The 19783-nt window shown below is 35.8% G+C and overlaps 1 protein-coding gene across 1 annotated transcript in view; it reads right to left on the bottom strand.

Annotated features, from left to right (window-relative positions):
* Positions 1–1412: 1412 nt before the first annotated feature.
* Positions 1413–19783, bottom strand: part of LOC150100898 (protein spire homolog 2-like) — a 201317-nt gene continuing 182946 nt past the window's right edge. The window contains exons 14-15 of the mRNA XM_090401284.1: positions 11319–11458; positions 1413–4183 (exon numbers count right to left, since the gene is read on the bottom strand). Of these exons, the coding sequence (XP_090257410.1) occupies positions 3886–4183; positions 11319–11458 (438 nt within the window). The 3' untranslated portion in view covers positions 1413–3885. The remainder of the gene's footprint in view (positions 4184–11318; positions 11459–19783) is intronic.

Consider the following 19783-nt stretch of genomic DNA (forward strand, 5'->3'; position numbering starts at 1 on the left):
AAATTGGAGCAATAGTGAATCAAGGTGATATGGAGATCTTGCAGGATGATTTAAATAGGCCGTCAGTATCGACAAAAGTTAACGAGTGTCAGTTTAATGTAGAGAAATGTAAAGTTATGAATTTTGGGATAAATAGATATAAACTGTCTACCACACTGACAGGACTGCACTCTTTTTGAGAGTTGTGAATGAATGGAATTGGTTGCCAGAGAGTTGTTAGTGGTATTTCTGTTAATGGATTCAAAGAGAGGTATGACAGATAGTCATTTGGATTCCATTACATATCCAAAGAACAGAAGGTAGATGGGGGGAAAAAATAAAATAACATAAGGTTTAAAAGTTGGTCCATTAAGTTTGGAGCTGAATTATGTATGGATGTTGACCAGCACTTGCACATGTCAGAGGAAAGTGGAGCAACATCAATGAAAATACTTATAAAAACACATATGATGGAAACAGAAAGACTGGATGGAGTCGAGAGAGAGGAAGGGGTCACCTGTTAACCAGGTTTGCCATTTTCTGGATACAGCAACTGAGCATTCTTGGGAAAGCTTCTTGTGCATTACTCCAAATGTAAGAACAGCATTCTAGGGTCAGGTAGATTTCAAATTTATTAAGTCTTATGAATTGTGCAAGTAAGATGCAGTATTTCAAATGAAAGAGGACACTAAACTTTTTTTGAGACTGAGGAGTCTGTGTAATGTCTTTGTGCCAGATGTATCAATGCAGCAATTATCTATTTTACAGCTAATAAATTTTAATTTAATTAATGTAATTTTATACAGGGTGGTTCAAAATTCCACGTACAAACTTTGAGAGGAGTTACAGACCATCAAAATCAACCATATTCACATAGGAAAGCATGACTGGAAATGCCACCTGAAGGTACTAACAGGGACACAAAGATACAGAAATAACACAAAGCAGTAAGTAGTGTAAAAAACTTTATTAGGCGTAACTGAACAGTTCAATAGTAGTTGGATACATAATATGGTGAATGAGGTGCATGTCTGCTATCTCAGCGTTTGTAAAACGATGCACGTTCTTCATACGACATTGAAAGCTTGAATGAGGAAGCCCCAATTGCTCACCTGGAGTGCTCACGAACAGCGCCACCTATCACTTTTGGGTGGCATTTCTGGTCATGCTTTCCTACGTGAATATGGTTGATTTTGATGTTCTCTACCTTCCCCTCAAAGTTTGTACGTGAAATTTTGAACCACCCTGTATTAACATGTGTGGCCTCTATGGAATATTTTGTGAAACCACACATCTTGAAGAGTTATGCTTTTAGCATTTTGTTCCTCTGCCATACAATCATTCTCGGTTTTAACATTAATATGAAGTTACCGTTTCTTTAAAGGAGTACGATGCAAACTAATTACACTGGGTAATTCATGAATATGGCGAAATTTTATTACATTATTCTTACAGGAGAAATGTTTTGGTTTGTACAAGGAAGGATTTACCAGTCTATTTACATCAACACCATATTTACAATAACAAAATTCAAGGCTGGTGCATATTAAATGGGCAAACAATTCAGTGGAGTAAGACTAACAGTTGGATAAAGAACAATATTCTGTAAGAGATTCATATCAAACACTGCAGCACTAAGCAATGCCTAAATATACAGTCATTTCAGTAGCTGCTAGAACTATTAGCGTGGACAACAAACAAACATGACACAATTAGTTTTGTACTTGCCATTAGGAATAATTTAGCTTTTGTGAACTGAAGATGAAAACTCAGTAAATGCAAGCATTTATAACTTTTCCTACTGTGAAAATGCTTATAGCAAAAAAATTTGACACAAAATGTTTTTCTTATATACATTGAGAAGTTCTGCAAAAATTAGGTGGTTTGATGCTCATTCTCGTATAACGGTTACTTACCTATGAACATCAAAGTTTAATTTCTTTTCCATCTGTTTAAGTTGTTTGTATAAATTCTGTTTAACAAATGTCTTATTAACATGATTTAAAATTAACAATATCACAGATTTATTTGACAGAGGTTACAAAGCATGATTAGAAATTTTGGCAAAAATGGTATGATGAAAAAGTGCCAATTTTTGGTGCATACTTCTTTTTTTCTTTTTGTAATATACAAATATACAGAAATGCTTTACAGAATTTACTTACAAGTTTCAGTGATTTTTTTTTTAGTGTAAAATTTTACAGCACAATCTTAAGTTACGATCATACAATTTATACAATATACAATATATGTACAGTGTGTGCCAAAATTATGGATACACTTTGAACTGGGACATACAAGCTGTGATAATATATTTCACTGTGGTGGCAGTTTCTTGAATGGAATTTCTGAAATAGATGGACTGAAACACTGGACTGAAATTTTTTTTTTTTTTTTTTGCTTTCATGGACGAAATCTCTGTAAACTGAAATAAAATCCACTGGAGTAAGGATAATATTAGTCATACAAAGAGAAAGACCACCATTATAAAATACTCTGGACAGTTTACACCACAGATGGTTTATCCAAACCATAGTGCATTACAATCTTTTGGGGCACACTGTAGTTAATGTCATATTTTTGTTCTAATATAATTTAAATGCTCTGGCATGTTCAAAATATAAGAAATGATTTATAATTACTTTAAAAAGTGATGATATTCTTATGAATATTGTACTAGATATACATAAGAATATCAAGTACTTATCACTTCTGCAACAAGGAATAAATATAAATACAATAAAAAAAATTCAAATGGCAAAAAAAAATAAAATAAAATAACGATAATATGAAAATCTAAGGAAAACTAGAATAACACAAAAAAAATCAAGTCCACCTGTATTACTTTATTCAAATGTGGAATAGCAAATCTTTTTTTTTTTTATGGTGCTATAACAAATGAATTTTCAGTTTCATTATGTACAAGTTAATTTCTAAGCAGTCAATCTGATTTTGTATTGAATTTTAAATTTCAAAATTGCAGGCAGCAATGCTTTGTATTAATGACTAAACAAGAAAAATAATGATGAATAAATTAACATTTATCTCTAAGCAGATTGTCAGCTGATTTGATTGATTATTATAATTCACCTTACACATAAGTGCAAGAAATTAATTTCATAAAAATATTTTGTTGGTGGAAAGCTTTTCTTTATGATATTTGGTAAAATAAGGAGTAGTCAACCGATTTCCAAAGTATTCATTTTGAGAGGTTTAAAATTTTTGAAAACCTATTTTAAAACTATTTCAAAGCTTCACTGCCATTTCAGATTTGCTTAGACCACTAACAAATATATATACAAATTATCTCTAACATTTTAGATAAAAATTAGACATATCACTCAACAGAGAAGGTAAAATTCTTTACTTTAATCCACTTGAATTTAACTTTGCAGAAGGAAACTTGATTAAAATTCAATGTTTATATTATAATTATCAAAAAACACATTTTTTTAAGCAATCTATATTTTTGTTTACTCTTTCTTGTCAGATAATGTTTTCTATACAAGGATTATTATAAGACATGCTCTTGTTTGTTGTTCAATACAGTGAAATACTGAGAATAAATATTTGTATTACAAGGCAATTCTTGATTAAAAATCATTTGTATAACATTTAATTAAAATATTTTTGATAGTATGAATTACTTACGATATAAATTATGAAAAATTATTACATAGGTCCCTTGTAGATGGTACCTGCATATTTCATATTCATAGTAGTTGGCAACTTACCATTTACAGTGAACAAATACTTACTCAGTAATTCACTCTGAACTGGTAGCAAAATAACACTTAATATACAGCTGCCAAACAAATGCATGAAAACGGAAGTTCATTAGTCATGGGTGCAAGACTGAATTTGAATGTTCAGTTAACCACACTATTTACAAATATTACAAATAATTTAATGGAGTTCTAAACTCTTGTTTGCAAAGATGATGTGCTGCACCATCCTCTTGCATTCTCGACACACGTTCATTGGCAGGCCATCATGTGACATCTCTCTATCTTCACTAATTGTCTTCCATTTCATTAACTGTGGTTTACGGAAAGGTGCCCATCTCACCTTGCCTGAATCTTCTCTACAAATAATATGGATGGATTTAGAGTGTTGGATTCCTGTTTTATAGGATTTTGGTGGCACAATATCTGGTGGTGACAATTTGGGTCTCCGTGTGGCAATTTTAGTTCCATTCAGTGAGCTAAAATAAAATAATACGAATTTTGATTCTACAAAAGATTTAATAATAAATATTAAATTTAAACAAAGCTTTACTTAATCTAAGTAACTCTTCTAATGCTAGCATGGCTTTGTCTTCATTTTTTTTTTTTTTTTTGAGATTTAATACCTATTTAATGATAAAATAAATCTAGCATCAGACAGCTCCTCCACCACAATTTCAATTTAAAGATGTTATTGACGAAAACAATGGGAACAATATAAGGGATTAAATGTTGAACCAGAATTAGTAATCCTCCTCGGAGATTCATAAGCTTCTGGGAAGTGTTAGGGGGGAAAAAGAGTGAAGAAGGCTTTATTTTTTTAAATGAATCACTTCCACACATAGGCTGCAGGCAAGGTATAGTAGGCATATAAAAGCTGTGGGGGGGGGGGACTGAGATCAAGAACAAAATAATCTTTGTTATTCTTCTTGAAGAGCTTGAAGTTGTAGTCTTGGAAGAATGCTTCATGGGGAGGGATATTCTACAGAATTGAGGCAGATGGAATGAAAGATGAATGGAAGTTGCAGATTAAGTAAGTCAGCAGTTCAACTGTAAAACGATGCCTAGCAGTTGCTGTAGCAGAAATGAGGGCATGATGGATACTGGTTCTACTTAAGTGTCCATAGAATATGCATGAAAAGGTATAGGTGCAGTATATTTTTAATATAGAGCTTCATGGTATAAAACTATACAAAAAGAGGAAAAAATACATTTACTAAACTTTCTTATATTTTGTTCGTTTTCTATCAAGGATCTTCCGAGCACAATTCTAACAGTGACAAACACATAGGACAACTAAATAAATATGAAAAACGATTCAAACTGTATCTGAAACTGAACTTATGTACCTACATGGCATCCTCTATGGACCAGACAACTTCTTCTTCTGCAGCTTTTCCCACTTAAGTATGGTCGCTATTTGTGGTGAGTCTACTTCACAACTTCCTGTCTTGGGCTGTAGCCACATCCAAGTTCTTCATCCTCAAGTCCTCCTCCACCATCTCCCTCCATCTCTTCTTTGGCTGTCCATGCTTCCTCTTCCCCTGCACATCCATCTGCATGACCTTTCTTCCCACATACTCTTCCTCCCTCCTCATCACATGACCAAACCATCTCAACCTTGCCTCCTGTATCTTTGCTCCGAAGTTCGTAACTTTCACCGTTCCCCTTACATAATCATTTCTCAGATGATCCTTTCTGGTCACACCGCACATCCACCTAAGCATTCTCATCTCTGCTACCTCCATCCTGCTGATGTTATTTTTCCTCAGGGCCACAGTTTCCGAAGCATACGTCATAGCTGGTCTCACTACTGTCCTGTAAATTTTGCCTTTTAGATTGATCGGCACCCTCTTATCACATAGCACTCCAGCCATCTCTCTCTCTCTCTCCAGTTCCTCCATCCTGCATCCCACTTCCTTCTCAGCCTCACCATCCTCTTTCATTGTTGAACCTAAGTATCTAAAGTCACTGACCTTCCTGATGACATTTCCTGTAAGTCCCAGATCTGTCTCCTGGCTGCCATCCACTTTTCAACACATATACTCAGTCTTACTTCTGCTCAGTCTCATACCTCTCTCTCTTCCAGTACTTTCCTCCAACTTTCCAGTTTGGCTGCCACTTCTTCTCTTGATCCTGTACACAGCACGATGTCATCTGCATACAACATAGTCCAAGGCGTGTCTTCTTTCACTTATGGTTATCTTATGGACCAGACAACCATAAGTTAATTTAAAGAAGCTAGACTATCAGGTCTCAATATATGATGGTTCCACAGATCTTTGGCAAATTAATGCACCCATACTTGTAGTTGGGAGAGTGCTTCATAGCTGATGCTGATTCTAAAAATAGTCTCTCAGACCTATAACGGCTTCTATGTAGTATCGATATTTTCTTCCTTCTAATCCTATCAGGGGCATGCCAGTAGTGTCCGGCGCCTGTGTGCAGAACTTTAGTTGTCACCCTTATACCCAGTCGCACGGCAGTAGTGTCTGGCGCCTGTGTGCAAAACTTTAGTTGGCACCCCTATCCCCCCATCCAATAAAAAAGTCACTTAAAAAAAATTTTTTTTAAAGTATTTCCTCCTCTTTGGCACCTGTGTGCGTTGCACACATTGCACATATGGCCGGCGTGCCCCTGAATCCTATGTGATGGAGTATCCAGAACATGGTCTACCAAACCTGACTTGCCATACATATGATTTGAATGTAATTTTTGTATTCATCAAGGCAGATGTTAACTGATTCTGTTCTAAAGCATTAAGGATGTTAATAGTCTGTTGTAAAGTAGACTAAACTGCAGGCAAAAGGAACTTTATACACTCTAGGATGTGAAATAGGATGAAGTTATAATCTTTAGGAGAATGGATGAAAGTGGTATACAGATCATATTTGCAGAGAACTCTGGCTATTTTTTTCTGATGTATCTTTAATATATGGGATGGGAATGGGTTTCCTGTGATTCCGTGTATTGGTTGCAGGAGGGATGTATGCAGTATTTTATTTATTTTATACAGGCTATAGCCATTGGCAAAAAAGGTGTGATGAAGGCCCCTGAACTCAGTTTCAAGGGTTGTGTCATTTGAATAAATAGTCCTGGCTAGGTGATGTCGATTGATCTTTCACCGCACGTTAATCTACGATTAATTCAGTGGGAAATTGCAAGGGTTTCCAATAAAATTGCTGCTCTTCGGTAAACTTCACTGGTACACCATAGATGTGTAGGCACACAGAATTCAGCTCAAGTATTCCCAAAATTAGTTAATAGCAAAAATACTTTCTCCTAAACCCTGTGGGCCCAGCAGTATCCCCTGGCTAGGTGAGTAAGTGTTTTGAGGATGCCATACTATTGGGGAGGGTGGTTGTGGTGTGATAAATGGAAAAAGATAATGAGCCATTAGGAAGTCATGTCACTAGTGAATCTAGAAAGGGGAGACTATTGTTGCTATCTTTTTCTATGGTGAAGTTATTTTAGGGTGTTGGCTATTACGATATACTAAAAATGTAGCCAGCATATCTGGACCATGAGGCCAAATAACAAACACATCATTAACAATGCACAGCCAAACTACTGGTTTAAGAGTAGCTGTGTTGAGTACTTGGTTTTCAAAATGTTCCATATAGAAGTTAGCTGGAGGGTGAGGATGTTCAGAATCCATTGCAGACTCATCCAGCTGTTTGTATATTTTTCTTTTCATAAGAAATAATCTGAATAGTTCAATTATGTCAAGGAAATATTTTGGGTTAAGGAGGTCAAAGACAAGGTACATTAATGAATGGCAAAGAAATATTAAAACTGACCAGGATATTTGTCAAGGGTAGATTTTTTTTTTATTTATTAGTAACTATTGGATGAAGGGGTGGGTTTTATTTTTTGAGACCCATATATCCAAGGTGGTTTGATATGATTTGGTTTAAGCTTTTTTGGTAATCTCTTTGGGTCTAGATATAACTTTTCTTTTAATAATTAATACACTTTTTCCTTTTGGGATTTTGTAGGATCCTGATCTATAATCTGATAAGTTGCAGAGTCCTTGAATTTTTTTTTGTCTGTTTTTGTTCTAATAATTTGTTCTTATACAACTTTTTATGTACTGATATTTCCTTAGGTGGAATATTATTCTTAAGAGGTTTGGATTTCATCAGAATACTAGCCACATCCAAACAAATGTGATTAGCCACTGTGGGGTGCAAGATCCTTTCACACTGATCATTATTTCCAAAATTGGTACATCTTTTAGGCATGAATGGTGAAATTATGTCCGCAACTAAGTGAATTGACTGCATCATCTGAGAGTGGCTGCAACAATAGATAATATCTATGGTCTTGCACCCACAGTGGCTAATAACATTTGTTTTGATGTAGCTAGTAATCTGATGAAGTCCAAACACTTCCAAGAATAAAATTCTAGCTAAGAATATATTAGCAGTTAAAAGTTATATAAGAACAAACAAATTATTGTAAGAAAAGCAGAAAAGGGAAACACAACTTTTTTTATGGATCAAGCAGATTACAAATGAAAAATGTGAAATGGGCCATCTCCTTGAGGACTCTGCTACTAAATAATTACAGATTGGGATCTTACAAAATCCCAAAAGAAAAAAATGTATAAATTATTTTAAAGTTACATCTAGACCCAAAGAAATTAACAAAAAACTTAAACCTTATCATGTTAAACCATCTCGGGTATATGGGTCCCTAAAATAATACCCACCACTTAATCCAATAGTAGATAGCACAAACTGCCCCACCTAATAACTGGTCCACCATTTATCCAACCCCACCCCCTCACAAGCAGCTCTCCCTCATATATTAAAAATTCTATACACTTAAAAACACTAATAAACAATCCAACCTTGACCTCATAATATAATAAATTTAGTTTAATCCTTTATTCAAGTGTGTGTGCAAACAAAGTTTGCGCCTGAAAGTATCTTCAGGACTGGTGTAAAGTGGTACAACACCGGGCAACTCTTGCAAAGGTGGAGCAAACTACCAACACTAAACCCAATATCTCCCATAATGCAAAACACATCTCCTTGCAGATATGTATAATGTTATGCATTAAGGGAAGGGCCACTACCCAGACTAGTTTCGACCTTTATTGAGGTCTCTTCACAGTGGGAGCCAGGCCCAAGTGGAGATACCAGGCAGAAGCATTAGAGATGACCTTGCTAATGCTTCTGCCTTGTATCTCCACTTGGGCCTGGCTCCCACTGAAGAGACCTCAATAAAGGTGGAAACTAGTCTGGGTTGTGGCCCTTCCCTTAATGCATAACATTAGACATATCTGCAAGGAGATGTGTTTTGCATTATGAGAGATACTGAGATAGGAGTGTTGGTAGCTTGCTCCACCTTTGCAAGGAGTGGCCTGGTGTTGTACCACCTTACCCCAGTCCTGAAGATACTTTCAGGCACAAACTTTGTTTGCTCACACTTGGATAAAGGATTAAACTAAATTTATTATACTCTAACCAAGTGAAAAATAAACTTTCAACATCTTTCTCTAAATCCAGAGTAACTTATTAAAAAAGGGTGGCACACCGTTTGGCAACTCCAATAGGTAGGGATGACCTGTGAATGCTTCTGCCTGGTATCTCAGCTTGGGCCTGGCTCCCACTGAAGAGACCTCAATAAAGGTCGAAACTAGTCTGGGTAGTGGCCCTTCCCTTAATGCATAACATTAGACATATCCAAAAGGAGATGTGTTTTGCATTATAGGAGATACTGAGACAGGAGTGTTGGTAGCTTGCTCCACCTTTGCAACGAGTTGCCCTGGTTGTACCACCTTACCCCAGTCCTGAAGATACTTTCAGGCGCAAACTTTGTTTGCTCACACTTGGATAAAGGATTAAACTAAATTTATTATACTCTAACCAAGTGAAAAATAAACTTTCAATTGAATTAATATTCATGTATTTTTGCTCTGCTGCATTGTACATTATTAACTTAACTTCTAAATAAATATAAAACAAAGGAAGCCATTTAGAATCCAATAATTTCATCTCAAGATATTTCAGTCCCCAGGATTTGAAGGGGATAAATTAACCGTGGAAAGGGTACAAAGGCGGATAACAAAGATGGTTTCAGGACTGTACAATGATAATTATGAGGATCGGCTGAGGGAATGTGGAATTTGGATGGATAAAAAAAATAGAGGTGTATGATTGAGATTTTTAAACTGTTGGGAGGTGGTTACAGGGTTGACACTGGGTAGTTCTTTTGCTTAGTTGAACAGCAGGAAGGAGTAATTACAAGAGGCCATCCCTGGAAGTTACAAAAGGAAACTGTGAGCAAGAGGGTGAGGAGTAGTTTCCTTGCATGGAGAGTGTTTGAACCATGGAATGCATTGCCTGATGGAGTGGTGAGAGCGAGACAGGTCAATGAGTTCAAGGAGTGGTATGATAGACTTTGTGTTTCTTAGGAGAGGGACCTCCCCTCGATGAGTCTTTTGACTCCATGGAGGCCTGAATAATAATAATAATATGAGACACATTGCTCAATGTTTGTTGCTACTGATTCAAAAGCAACATTTATATTCATTTGAGGCTCTTCAAAAACTAATCAAACAGAAGTTTTGATTTCTTTAATTAAACATTAAACAAACTAAGAAAATAATACATTAAGCACTGGCTCAACATAAAAATTAAAAAAAAAAATTTAATTAAAACTGCATATAGCAATAATAGCATAGAAATTTAAAAGTCTAATGTATCCAGCTACTGATCATTAATGCTTTGCTACCCATTATCATTGTCTGCATGATTCTAGAAGTTAGTCATGTAGGCAGATAAATTAATATCAGTCTGTTGTATCAATAGAATAATAAGCATAAGAATAACTATACAATCTTCAGCATTTTTATGATTTTCAGTTTTTATTATTGTTATTATTACCCAAGACCCCCATGGAGTCAAAGACTCATCTGGGAAGTGACCAACTTAAGGTTCTTGTTAAGCTTTATTTAGGTCATTAATTTTAAGTAAAAAAAGCACAAATTAAAGGACAAACATATGTTTTCTTATACAAAATGATCTGGGTTCAAATCTTGTGATGATGATGTGAAAAACATTTATGTAGCCAACAGTAGCTCATGTTGTGTAGCGTGGAACAGTCTCCTGTGACGAGTCTTTGGATTTTAGAAGGTGTTATGTAATAATAATAATGTCTTTTCCAACTGAAGGTGAATTAGTCTCATATCATACAGAGATAAAAGGATTTTTTCTTCAAGAAAATAGGTTTTCCTCCTGGAGTAGAGGCAAACTGGTTTAGAAGGGCATTAACTCACAAAATGCATTTAATAGATGGAACTGGGTTAGGTGTGTATTAACCCAGCTCCATCTAAAACTAGGTAGTGCAACTAAATAACACATTACAATCAGTTCAAGGAACTCAAAGAAATTATGAAATAGCATAAGGATAAAATGCATTTATCTCTCTCTCTCTAGGTAAATTATTTATTTTAATTCTTATTCGCAAAGTAATTTCTGTGATAAACTATTTATAGTATTTGAGGATAACACTATCAGATTCCAGAGATTCTGAAATGTTCTGGCAGCCAGATAACAATTGACTATAATATATCAAACTTGTTTTCAGTGTTAGAAATCTAACCTTGAGAAAGAGAATCTGTCAGTAAATCTTTGTAGATAGTTGCTGAATGGTCTTTCTTCTTCTTCTGGAGGGCTTATTGTAGAGCTCGGACTGAGCATATGGACTGGGATGGCAGCAAAATGGCCAATAGGGACATATATCTGAAACGTACCAAATCATTAAGTATAGCAATAAAATAAAATAAAAAATAATAAACAGTAGGAAAATGACTGATTGCTAGTGATGTTATTCATCATAAAGATAATGAAAATCAGACAAATTATTATTACCCTTACTTATAGATCCCCACAGCATCTTAAGATTCATTATGTGAGGCACACTGTGTCAATTTTCTCCCGCCATAGTGAATTTAGTGACCAAAAGAATAGATTGTTATAGAAAATTTATTATATACAGCGTTAAGGTTATGAGGACTTTTCAGTAGTTACAGTAAGTGAGTATAATGCCTAACATCTCTCCTTAAATTCATTTATCCTCAAGTTCACTCATCACTCTTTGGTAATGCACTTCCCCCACTCACTGATTTCTATGAAAAATCTGATTCCTTGTTGACCCCATTCCTAACTACCGTGGATGACTACTTGTTCTTTCCCCACTGTATATAATCTACATCATTCCCTCACCAACTCATTTGTTTGTCAAGAGAATTATATGAAGTATTAAATAATGAAATATGATTTATATAACAAAAAACATACAAACTACAGTTTATTGGCAATTTTCCTTATATTTCACCGTGGTATTAGACAATATCTTCAGAGCAGACAGAGCACTGAGATAAAGACAAATGCTACATTTAAAATTACAAAAGCAAAGCAAATCAAGTCAAATACAAATAATCTGTGTATTTATATTTAGCACATCAGTAACAAACTTGTAGAAATTATAATTATAAAATACTTATCAATTATAATAAAATTGAATTTAACAATAAGGTGATACACTTTTACACTACTTCTGCATTCTTCAACCTTGATATCTCTTCTGGGTTGGACTCCCATTGATGAGACCTTAATAAAGATTAAAACCAGTCTGGGTATTGGCCTTTCCCATAATGCATATACACATCCAAACAAGGGGAGGGGAGTGCTTTGCATTATGGGACACCAAGACAATTGATGCAAATTCAGTAACCCTGTCGTGAAGATACTTCATGCACAAACTTTGTTTCCTTACGGATAAAGGATTAAACCAAGAATAGCATGGCATCTTTAATTTATAGTATAACCAAGTGAAAAAACTTTAAACACTTATCAATTACTTTTGGAAAATGATGATAATTAACCAATGCAGTGTTCCAAAATCTCCAAGCAGCAGTATGCAGTAATTTCTGTTGAATTTTAGTCTATTTAAAAGAGCTTTCCTGGATGTTTTCAAAATAATCTCTTAGAATGAAATTTGCTTCCATTTAACGTTTAGGCATTCTTCTATTAAAAAGAATTATCCAAAAATTCTGCAAGACAGAATACAAAGAATGCATTCCATTTCTTAAGACTAGGAAGTCTGGCTTCTGCATCAGAAGGTATGTGCTAGACATAGTCAATCATAATCATATCCCTGCAGTCATGAAGAATGGCATATACCCAACTTCTTGAATGCAATTTCTAGTTGAATTGGATTCAACATCAAGGATGTGAAGAACTTTTAACTGAAATAGAATTATGTAGTTGCACAAAGATGGCAATGATTTTGATCCAGCAAAACAGACAACCTGATGAGGGGGGGGGGACAAAAAAAGTAGACATAACACAAATCTCAATGGCTCAACCATCTCTGTATTAATTCTGAATAACCAACCATATTGTCATCAAGGCTCACAGCAATGACTTATGCTCAAAAGTATAATGCTGAAGAAGAAAACTTGTCCATAAAAATGAACAAAATATATATATAAAATTAATAAAAATAGAAAAAACCCTTAGGTTGCTCACAGTATTAATATAATATATATATATATATATATATATATATATATATATAGGTTCCTAACTTTCATAGATAGGAGCCACAAAAAAAATTATATATTTTTGGCCACTAGGTGGCAGTGCTACATCGGTCATCATGCAGGATGCGAAAAGATAAGTAAATTTTATATTTAATGTATATTGATATGTCTAATTTGTAGATTGAGTGAGATAGTGATTGAGTGAGTGAGTTACAGTGAGATATTAGATTATGGAACACAGTGTTTGGTTAAATTTCTAAGGTGGTATTACTTTAAATTCATTATTTCTTGTTAGTGCTCTGATATGGGGGTGAAAGGTAGATCGATGCGAAAGACAAGTAAAGTGAATGGCATGGATTTTTCAAAAATGGTAAGGTGCCATGAATGTAGTATGTATGTCTGTGACATACATACATTTACCCATGCATACACACTACATTCACGGCATGTGGAGAGGCTGAATAAGAGAAAAGGAATGAGTTTAGGTATATAGGAAATGCGATATTATGATGGATCATGAAGCATCTGTAAATATGAGTATGGAACGTGGCATCTTAACTGAAATGGTATTTGAGAAAGATTGCGAGAATGTTCAGAAAGTATGTGAAAGTGACAGTGAGGAAAAGAATTTGACTGATGATAAAGCATGCAATAATGATGTTGAAAAATTATGTTAGCAGACTGCAATTAATAGTAAGATAGCAAGTTTCTTTATGCTTTTATGTGGAAATTTTTTTTCTAATCAGCAGTGTTACTTTATTCATTTATGACTGCAAATTTTGGTTAATGGTAGAAAAGAGTTAAAGACTAGGGATGTGCAATGTAGATGGCAAAGCATCCAAGCTCCTGTTTACACACAGCCTCACCCTTTATACATTACATGGACTTCTTCCAGGCATGATCTGAGAGAGTAAGTCGCAGCAGAAGTCACTTGCCTGAAGAACCATTATTCCTAGAGTATGTTTGGTATTTCCTTGAAGGGTGTTGCTTGCATTGCATATAATAAGAATAGGAGGATAGAAACCAGAGCCTTTACTATGGACACCAAACATGGCAAGAGAATTTCAGTCCTGCAGTAATCAGAGTGGTGATTCACTTCAATTTAATTGACTTGAATTTATAGTGCAGGTTGCATAAGCCACACAACAGCACATCCAACCTAAATGGGCATGTGACACCACTGATACACAAACTCACAAGTTTAATTTTTTTATGGAAATTTAAATACAAGTTTCCCATGAAGTGGATTAACATCTGAGCATTTTCTTTCTTCCTTTCCATTATTTCCAAAGTTAAAAATATTTCTTAACTGTAAGTGACTGTAACAGTAATATGCAAAATCCCATCCCTGGTAACAGGTGACCATGTAAAAGTTGGGTTCGTTTTCCAGGGAGATTCCATATATATTCCATACCACATGTTTTTTTAGGGACACAAATTAATGTACAGTATTAAGGTAACTACCATTTCAGACAAATGCATATTACTGTTACAGTCACTTAAAATTAAGAAAGATTTTTAACTTTGAAAATAATGGAAAGAAAGAAAATGCTCAGATGTTAATTGAGTTCATGGGAAACTTGTATTTAAATTTCCATAAAAAAAATTAATGTGCTGTCGTGTGACTTATGCAACCTGCACTACAAATTCACGTCAATTTAATTATTATTATTATGGGTATCTCCATGGAGTCAGTAGACTCATCGCAGGAGACCCAAACTAGCAAAACAATATCTATCATATGTCTTCTTGAATTCATTTACAGATGAAAAACTCACAACTGAGTTTGGCAATGAATTCTACTCATTCACCACCTTCCAAGCAAAAAACCTCATTCTCACACCCTTGTTAACAACACTTTTCTTTAATTTCCAGGGATGACCTCTTGTTCTTCCATCACTATCACACAGCTGAAACATTTCCCCTGCATCGATCTTATAAAAACCTTTTAGTAATTTAAATGTCTCTATCATATCCCCTCTTCTCCAACTATCAATCAAACTTAGCAATATGCTAGCCTTTTATAATAAAGTTACAAGAACATTAGATGAGGGGAAAGGCATATACTGCAATTTTCTTAGACTTAGCGAAGGCATTTGACAGGGTGCCACATGATAAGCTGATATTTAAGTTGCAGCACATGGGTCTGGATGTCAGATTGGTCAACTGGATTCAGGATTGGCTGGCTGATACGTATCAGAGAGTTGTGTATGGTGGAGCAGTTTTAAGGAGGCAGAGGGTTACAAGTGGGGTCCCACAGGGCTCAGTACTAGGACCTATATTGTTTAACCTTTATATCAATGACATTGCCAGCAGATTCCAAGGGGATATTCAGTTGTTTGCAGATGATGTGAAGCTGAGAAGGATTATTAGTAATAGTGCAGATGTGGTAGCCCTGCAAGAGGATTTGAATAAGCTAGATAGATGGGCAAATGAATGGGGGTGTCAGTTTAATGCAGCAAAATGTAAGGTCTTGAGGTTTGGGAAACATCGATGGGATGCTGCATACTCTATGGGAGGAGTTATACTGGAGGAAGTAGAGGAGACAAGAGATCTGGGGTTGATGATTGATAGAAACCTGAAATTTAGGGAACATATTGCAAAGGTGGTGAAGTTAACACAGAGGATTGCTGCAATTATGAGAAGAACATTGACCTGCAGAGATAAAAGGGTTATCATTCCATTGTATAAGTCTCTGATCAGAGCACACTTAGACTATTGTTCTCAGATTTGGTCCCCAGGATTTGAAGGGGGATAAATTAACTGTGGAAAGGATACAAAGACGGATGACAAAGATGGTTTCAGGACTGCACAATTTTGGTTATGAGGATCGGCTGAGGGAATGTAGACTGCAGAGTTTGGTCGATAGAAGAAGGAGAGGTGATATGATTGAGACTTTTAAACTGTTGAGAGGTGGTTACAGGGTTGACACTGGGGATTTCTTTCGCTTGGTTGAACAGCGGGAAGGAGTGATGACAAGAGGCCATCCCTGGAAGTTACAAAAGGAAACTGTGAGCAAGAGGGTGAGGAGTGGTTTCTTTGCATGGAGGGTGGTTGAAAGGTGGAATGCATTGTCTGATGGAGTGGTGAGAGCGAGAACAGTCAATGAGTTTAAGGAGTAGTATGATAGACTTTGTGTTTCTTAGGAAGGACCTCCCATGATGAGTCTTTTGACTCCATGGAGGCCTGAATAATAATAATAACCTCTGCAATCCACAATCTATTAATCTATCAATGTAGGGAGCATTTTTTACATCACTCACCAACCTAGTCGCTCTCCTCTGAATCCTCTCCACAACCTCCTCATCTCCAAGGAATCCAGGTGAACAGTAATCTAAATGTGGAAGTATCAACGCTTTATAAAAGAGAAAAATAATTCTCTTTATCTCTGGATGTTAGTGTGTTCCTCAATAACCAAGTAACCCAATGTGTAATATTGGACACCTTAGCAATGTGTCCCCTGAACTTCATCTCCCTATCCACCAACACTACCCCTAAGTCCCTAGCCTCATCAATCTCTTGGATTACCATTCCATCGATGTAGTACACAGCCGGTAATCTTTTAATCCCAAAATGCATAGCCTTACACTTTTCCACGTTGAACTGACATCCATTACCCTTTGCCCATTTTGCCAGCTTATTTAAATCATCCTGCAAATTCTCAACATCAGCTTGATTTTTTTATTGCACTACCCAACTTTGCATCATCAGTAAATAAGTGAATATCTCCTCTCAAGCCATTTCCTATATCATTTATGTGCAAATTAAACAACAATGGCCCACAGCCCTGAGGCACACCACTGGTCACCTGCCTCATCCTGGACTCTGCTCCTCCATACACCACCTTCTGATATCTCTCCCTGAGCCATTTTCCTATCTACATCACCAGTTTAGTATCCATTACCATCTGCTCCAATTTGCGTAACAGCGTTCCATGGGAGATATCCTGTCAAAAGCCTTAGCAAAATTCAGTAATACCACTGAGTAGCCATTTCCTTTGTCCAACTCAGATGTCATTCTATTATAAAAAGTTAGTAGATTGCTAAGGCAGGATCTACCTTTAACAAAACCATGTTGACTCCTATAGAATATCATATCCTGATCCACCCATTCTTGAATTTTGTCTTTAACCAACTTTTCCAATACTTTTACCACCACTCCCGAGATGGCGATTGGTCTGTAATTAACTACTGCAGTTTTAGAGCCACCTTTATGCAAAGGAACTACTTTGCCTTCCTTCCATTCCCTAGAGAACCATACCAGAGTTCAAACTTAAGTTAAATAACCAAGTAAGAGGCGTTGACAATTCCTTTGCACATTCACGCAACACCTGAGCTGATATTCCATCTAAACCTACAATAGTGTTTGCATTTAAATTTTCAAATATATTAAATACCTCTGATTTCTTAACTTCAATTCTCACATTAGTTATTGCTACAGGTACAGAGATATCCTCACTTGGGTGATAGACTTTTGAAAAGTGATCACTCAGTAACTCGACTCTTACATTTGAATTTGTCACCTCAATACCATCTGCACCCACTAAAGTTATCCTTCCGAAGTCATTCTTCCTTTTACTTGCCACACAGCAGAAGAACTCTTTGGGATTACTCTTGATCTCTTTGGCTAAGGTCTTCTCATAATCTGATTTAGCTTTTCTTACTATGCTGGTGACCTTCCTAGGTTGAGCTTGTATTGCTCATGGGTGTACTGATCACCTTTCTCCATAACATTTTCTTTTTTTTGCAGATCAAGCTTGACACTACTGCTCATCCATCTAACGCCTACCTTGTTTGTCTTCCTGACCATGGGGACACAATCTGATATTGCTTTCCTCAGATACCTGCTGATTTTATCCCATGCACTGCTAACATCTTTCTCCTGCAATATGTTCTGCCATGGGATGGCTGCAAGCTCACTCTGAAGCTTGTTATAATTGAATAACCTGTAATTCTGTATATACCCCTTCTTAACAAAAAATCCACAGATTTTGCAACCTCCCAAGTCAATACCACATGATCACTCTCACCAAATGAAGGTAATGAGGACACCTTACTTATGCATATATCCTCTGAACCAATGACCAGGTCCAACACTTTCACACCACGTGTCCCTTCAGTTATGTGCTGTTTCAAGTAATTATCTTGCAGAAGATGTATGAACTCCATTTCCTTTTTGCCATGTGATATTTCCTCCTTCCAATTGATATCAAAATAATTAAAATCCCCATAATAATCACTAAACCTGCACTCATTGCACTAATTTGCTGATGCATGAATTCAATATCTCCTCCCGCCCCCTTTGTACTCCCTGGCCTATAGCAGCAACCAACTGTATATTTGGTTGCATTGGTCACTATTTCACACCAGACTGCCTCAAATGAACTCTCATTCACATGTCTATCATCTTGATATACTACTTTCTTTGGCTGCAACACATCAACTATCATCAACAGTAATCCCCCCCCCCCCTGTTCTATCTTCTCTATCCTCCCTGAAAATACTGTACCCATCACATTCAATTTAATTTGGCCATATGATTGCATTTTTATTGATGTATGAAAGTTGTAAGAGTGCATTAGCACTTATCTTAATTGGTCCAATACAATTAATTTTGTATTGCAAAATTAATTAAAATTGAATGCTTTAATTTATCAATTAATATAATTTTAAATGTGGAAAGCATAAAGGTCAAATGAATGATAGCTATGCTTCATGCACGCTATTTATGTGAGAAGCACAAAGGATTTATGCTTTGTGCTGAGATTAGATTACACTGGCCAACAAAAAAAAAATTTTTTTCTGCTGATTATGATCTGACACTTGTTTTTTACTAATTTGGGTGCGCCGATTTCAAATATCAAACCCATTTTTCTCTATCACGTCAGGTTTTTCCTCTATGGCATTTTCTTTTTGCTAATTTGTAAGTTTTTGATAGTTTTAAGGAGACAGTACTATTTAGAGGATCAAAAAAATCGATTTTTTAATATTATTTTCTGAAAGTATGTACTTTTAAAAATCTGTTTCTAACTTTTTATCAAGAAATTCGAAACATTTCCAAAGATATAGCCTATTATTCAAAGCGGTGCGCAGATCAGAATCGGAGCGCTCACAACTCTCGCTTGTTAGTAAACGAATAAATGCGTAAGAACCTGCAACGGCACGTACTGGCGCTTTGAATGCGAGAGAGGCCGATAACCTCTTTTCATCACTTTTCATCACCTAATACATTTAGGTGATGAAAAGTAGGCGATGACAACTGCCTAAAACAAATGAATGCTATATGCATCATAGCGGACATAGTTTTCTGTGCTTCTGGGATAGTCGAGCTAGAAACCAACACTGGAGTCAGAAACATTGGCCTCTTAGAATATCCTTAAATGTTGGAGAACAGAATGTTATAAATCAACCTTTAATTGACAGAGAAAAAATCATTTTTCCACCTCTACACATCAAACTAGGTCTTATGAAGCAGGATAGGAGGGGAAAGCATGGTGGTGGGGTGCTGCTTATGATAAGTG

This window comes from Typopeltis vanoorti, chromosome 12 (assembly GCF_054136105.1).
Source record: "Typopeltis vanoorti isolate ZY-2024b chromosome 12, IOZ_Tvanoo_1.0, whole genome shotgun sequence".
Taxonomy (NCBI): Eukaryota; Metazoa; Arthropoda; class Arachnida; order Uropygi; family Thelyphonidae; genus Typopeltis; species Typopeltis vanoorti.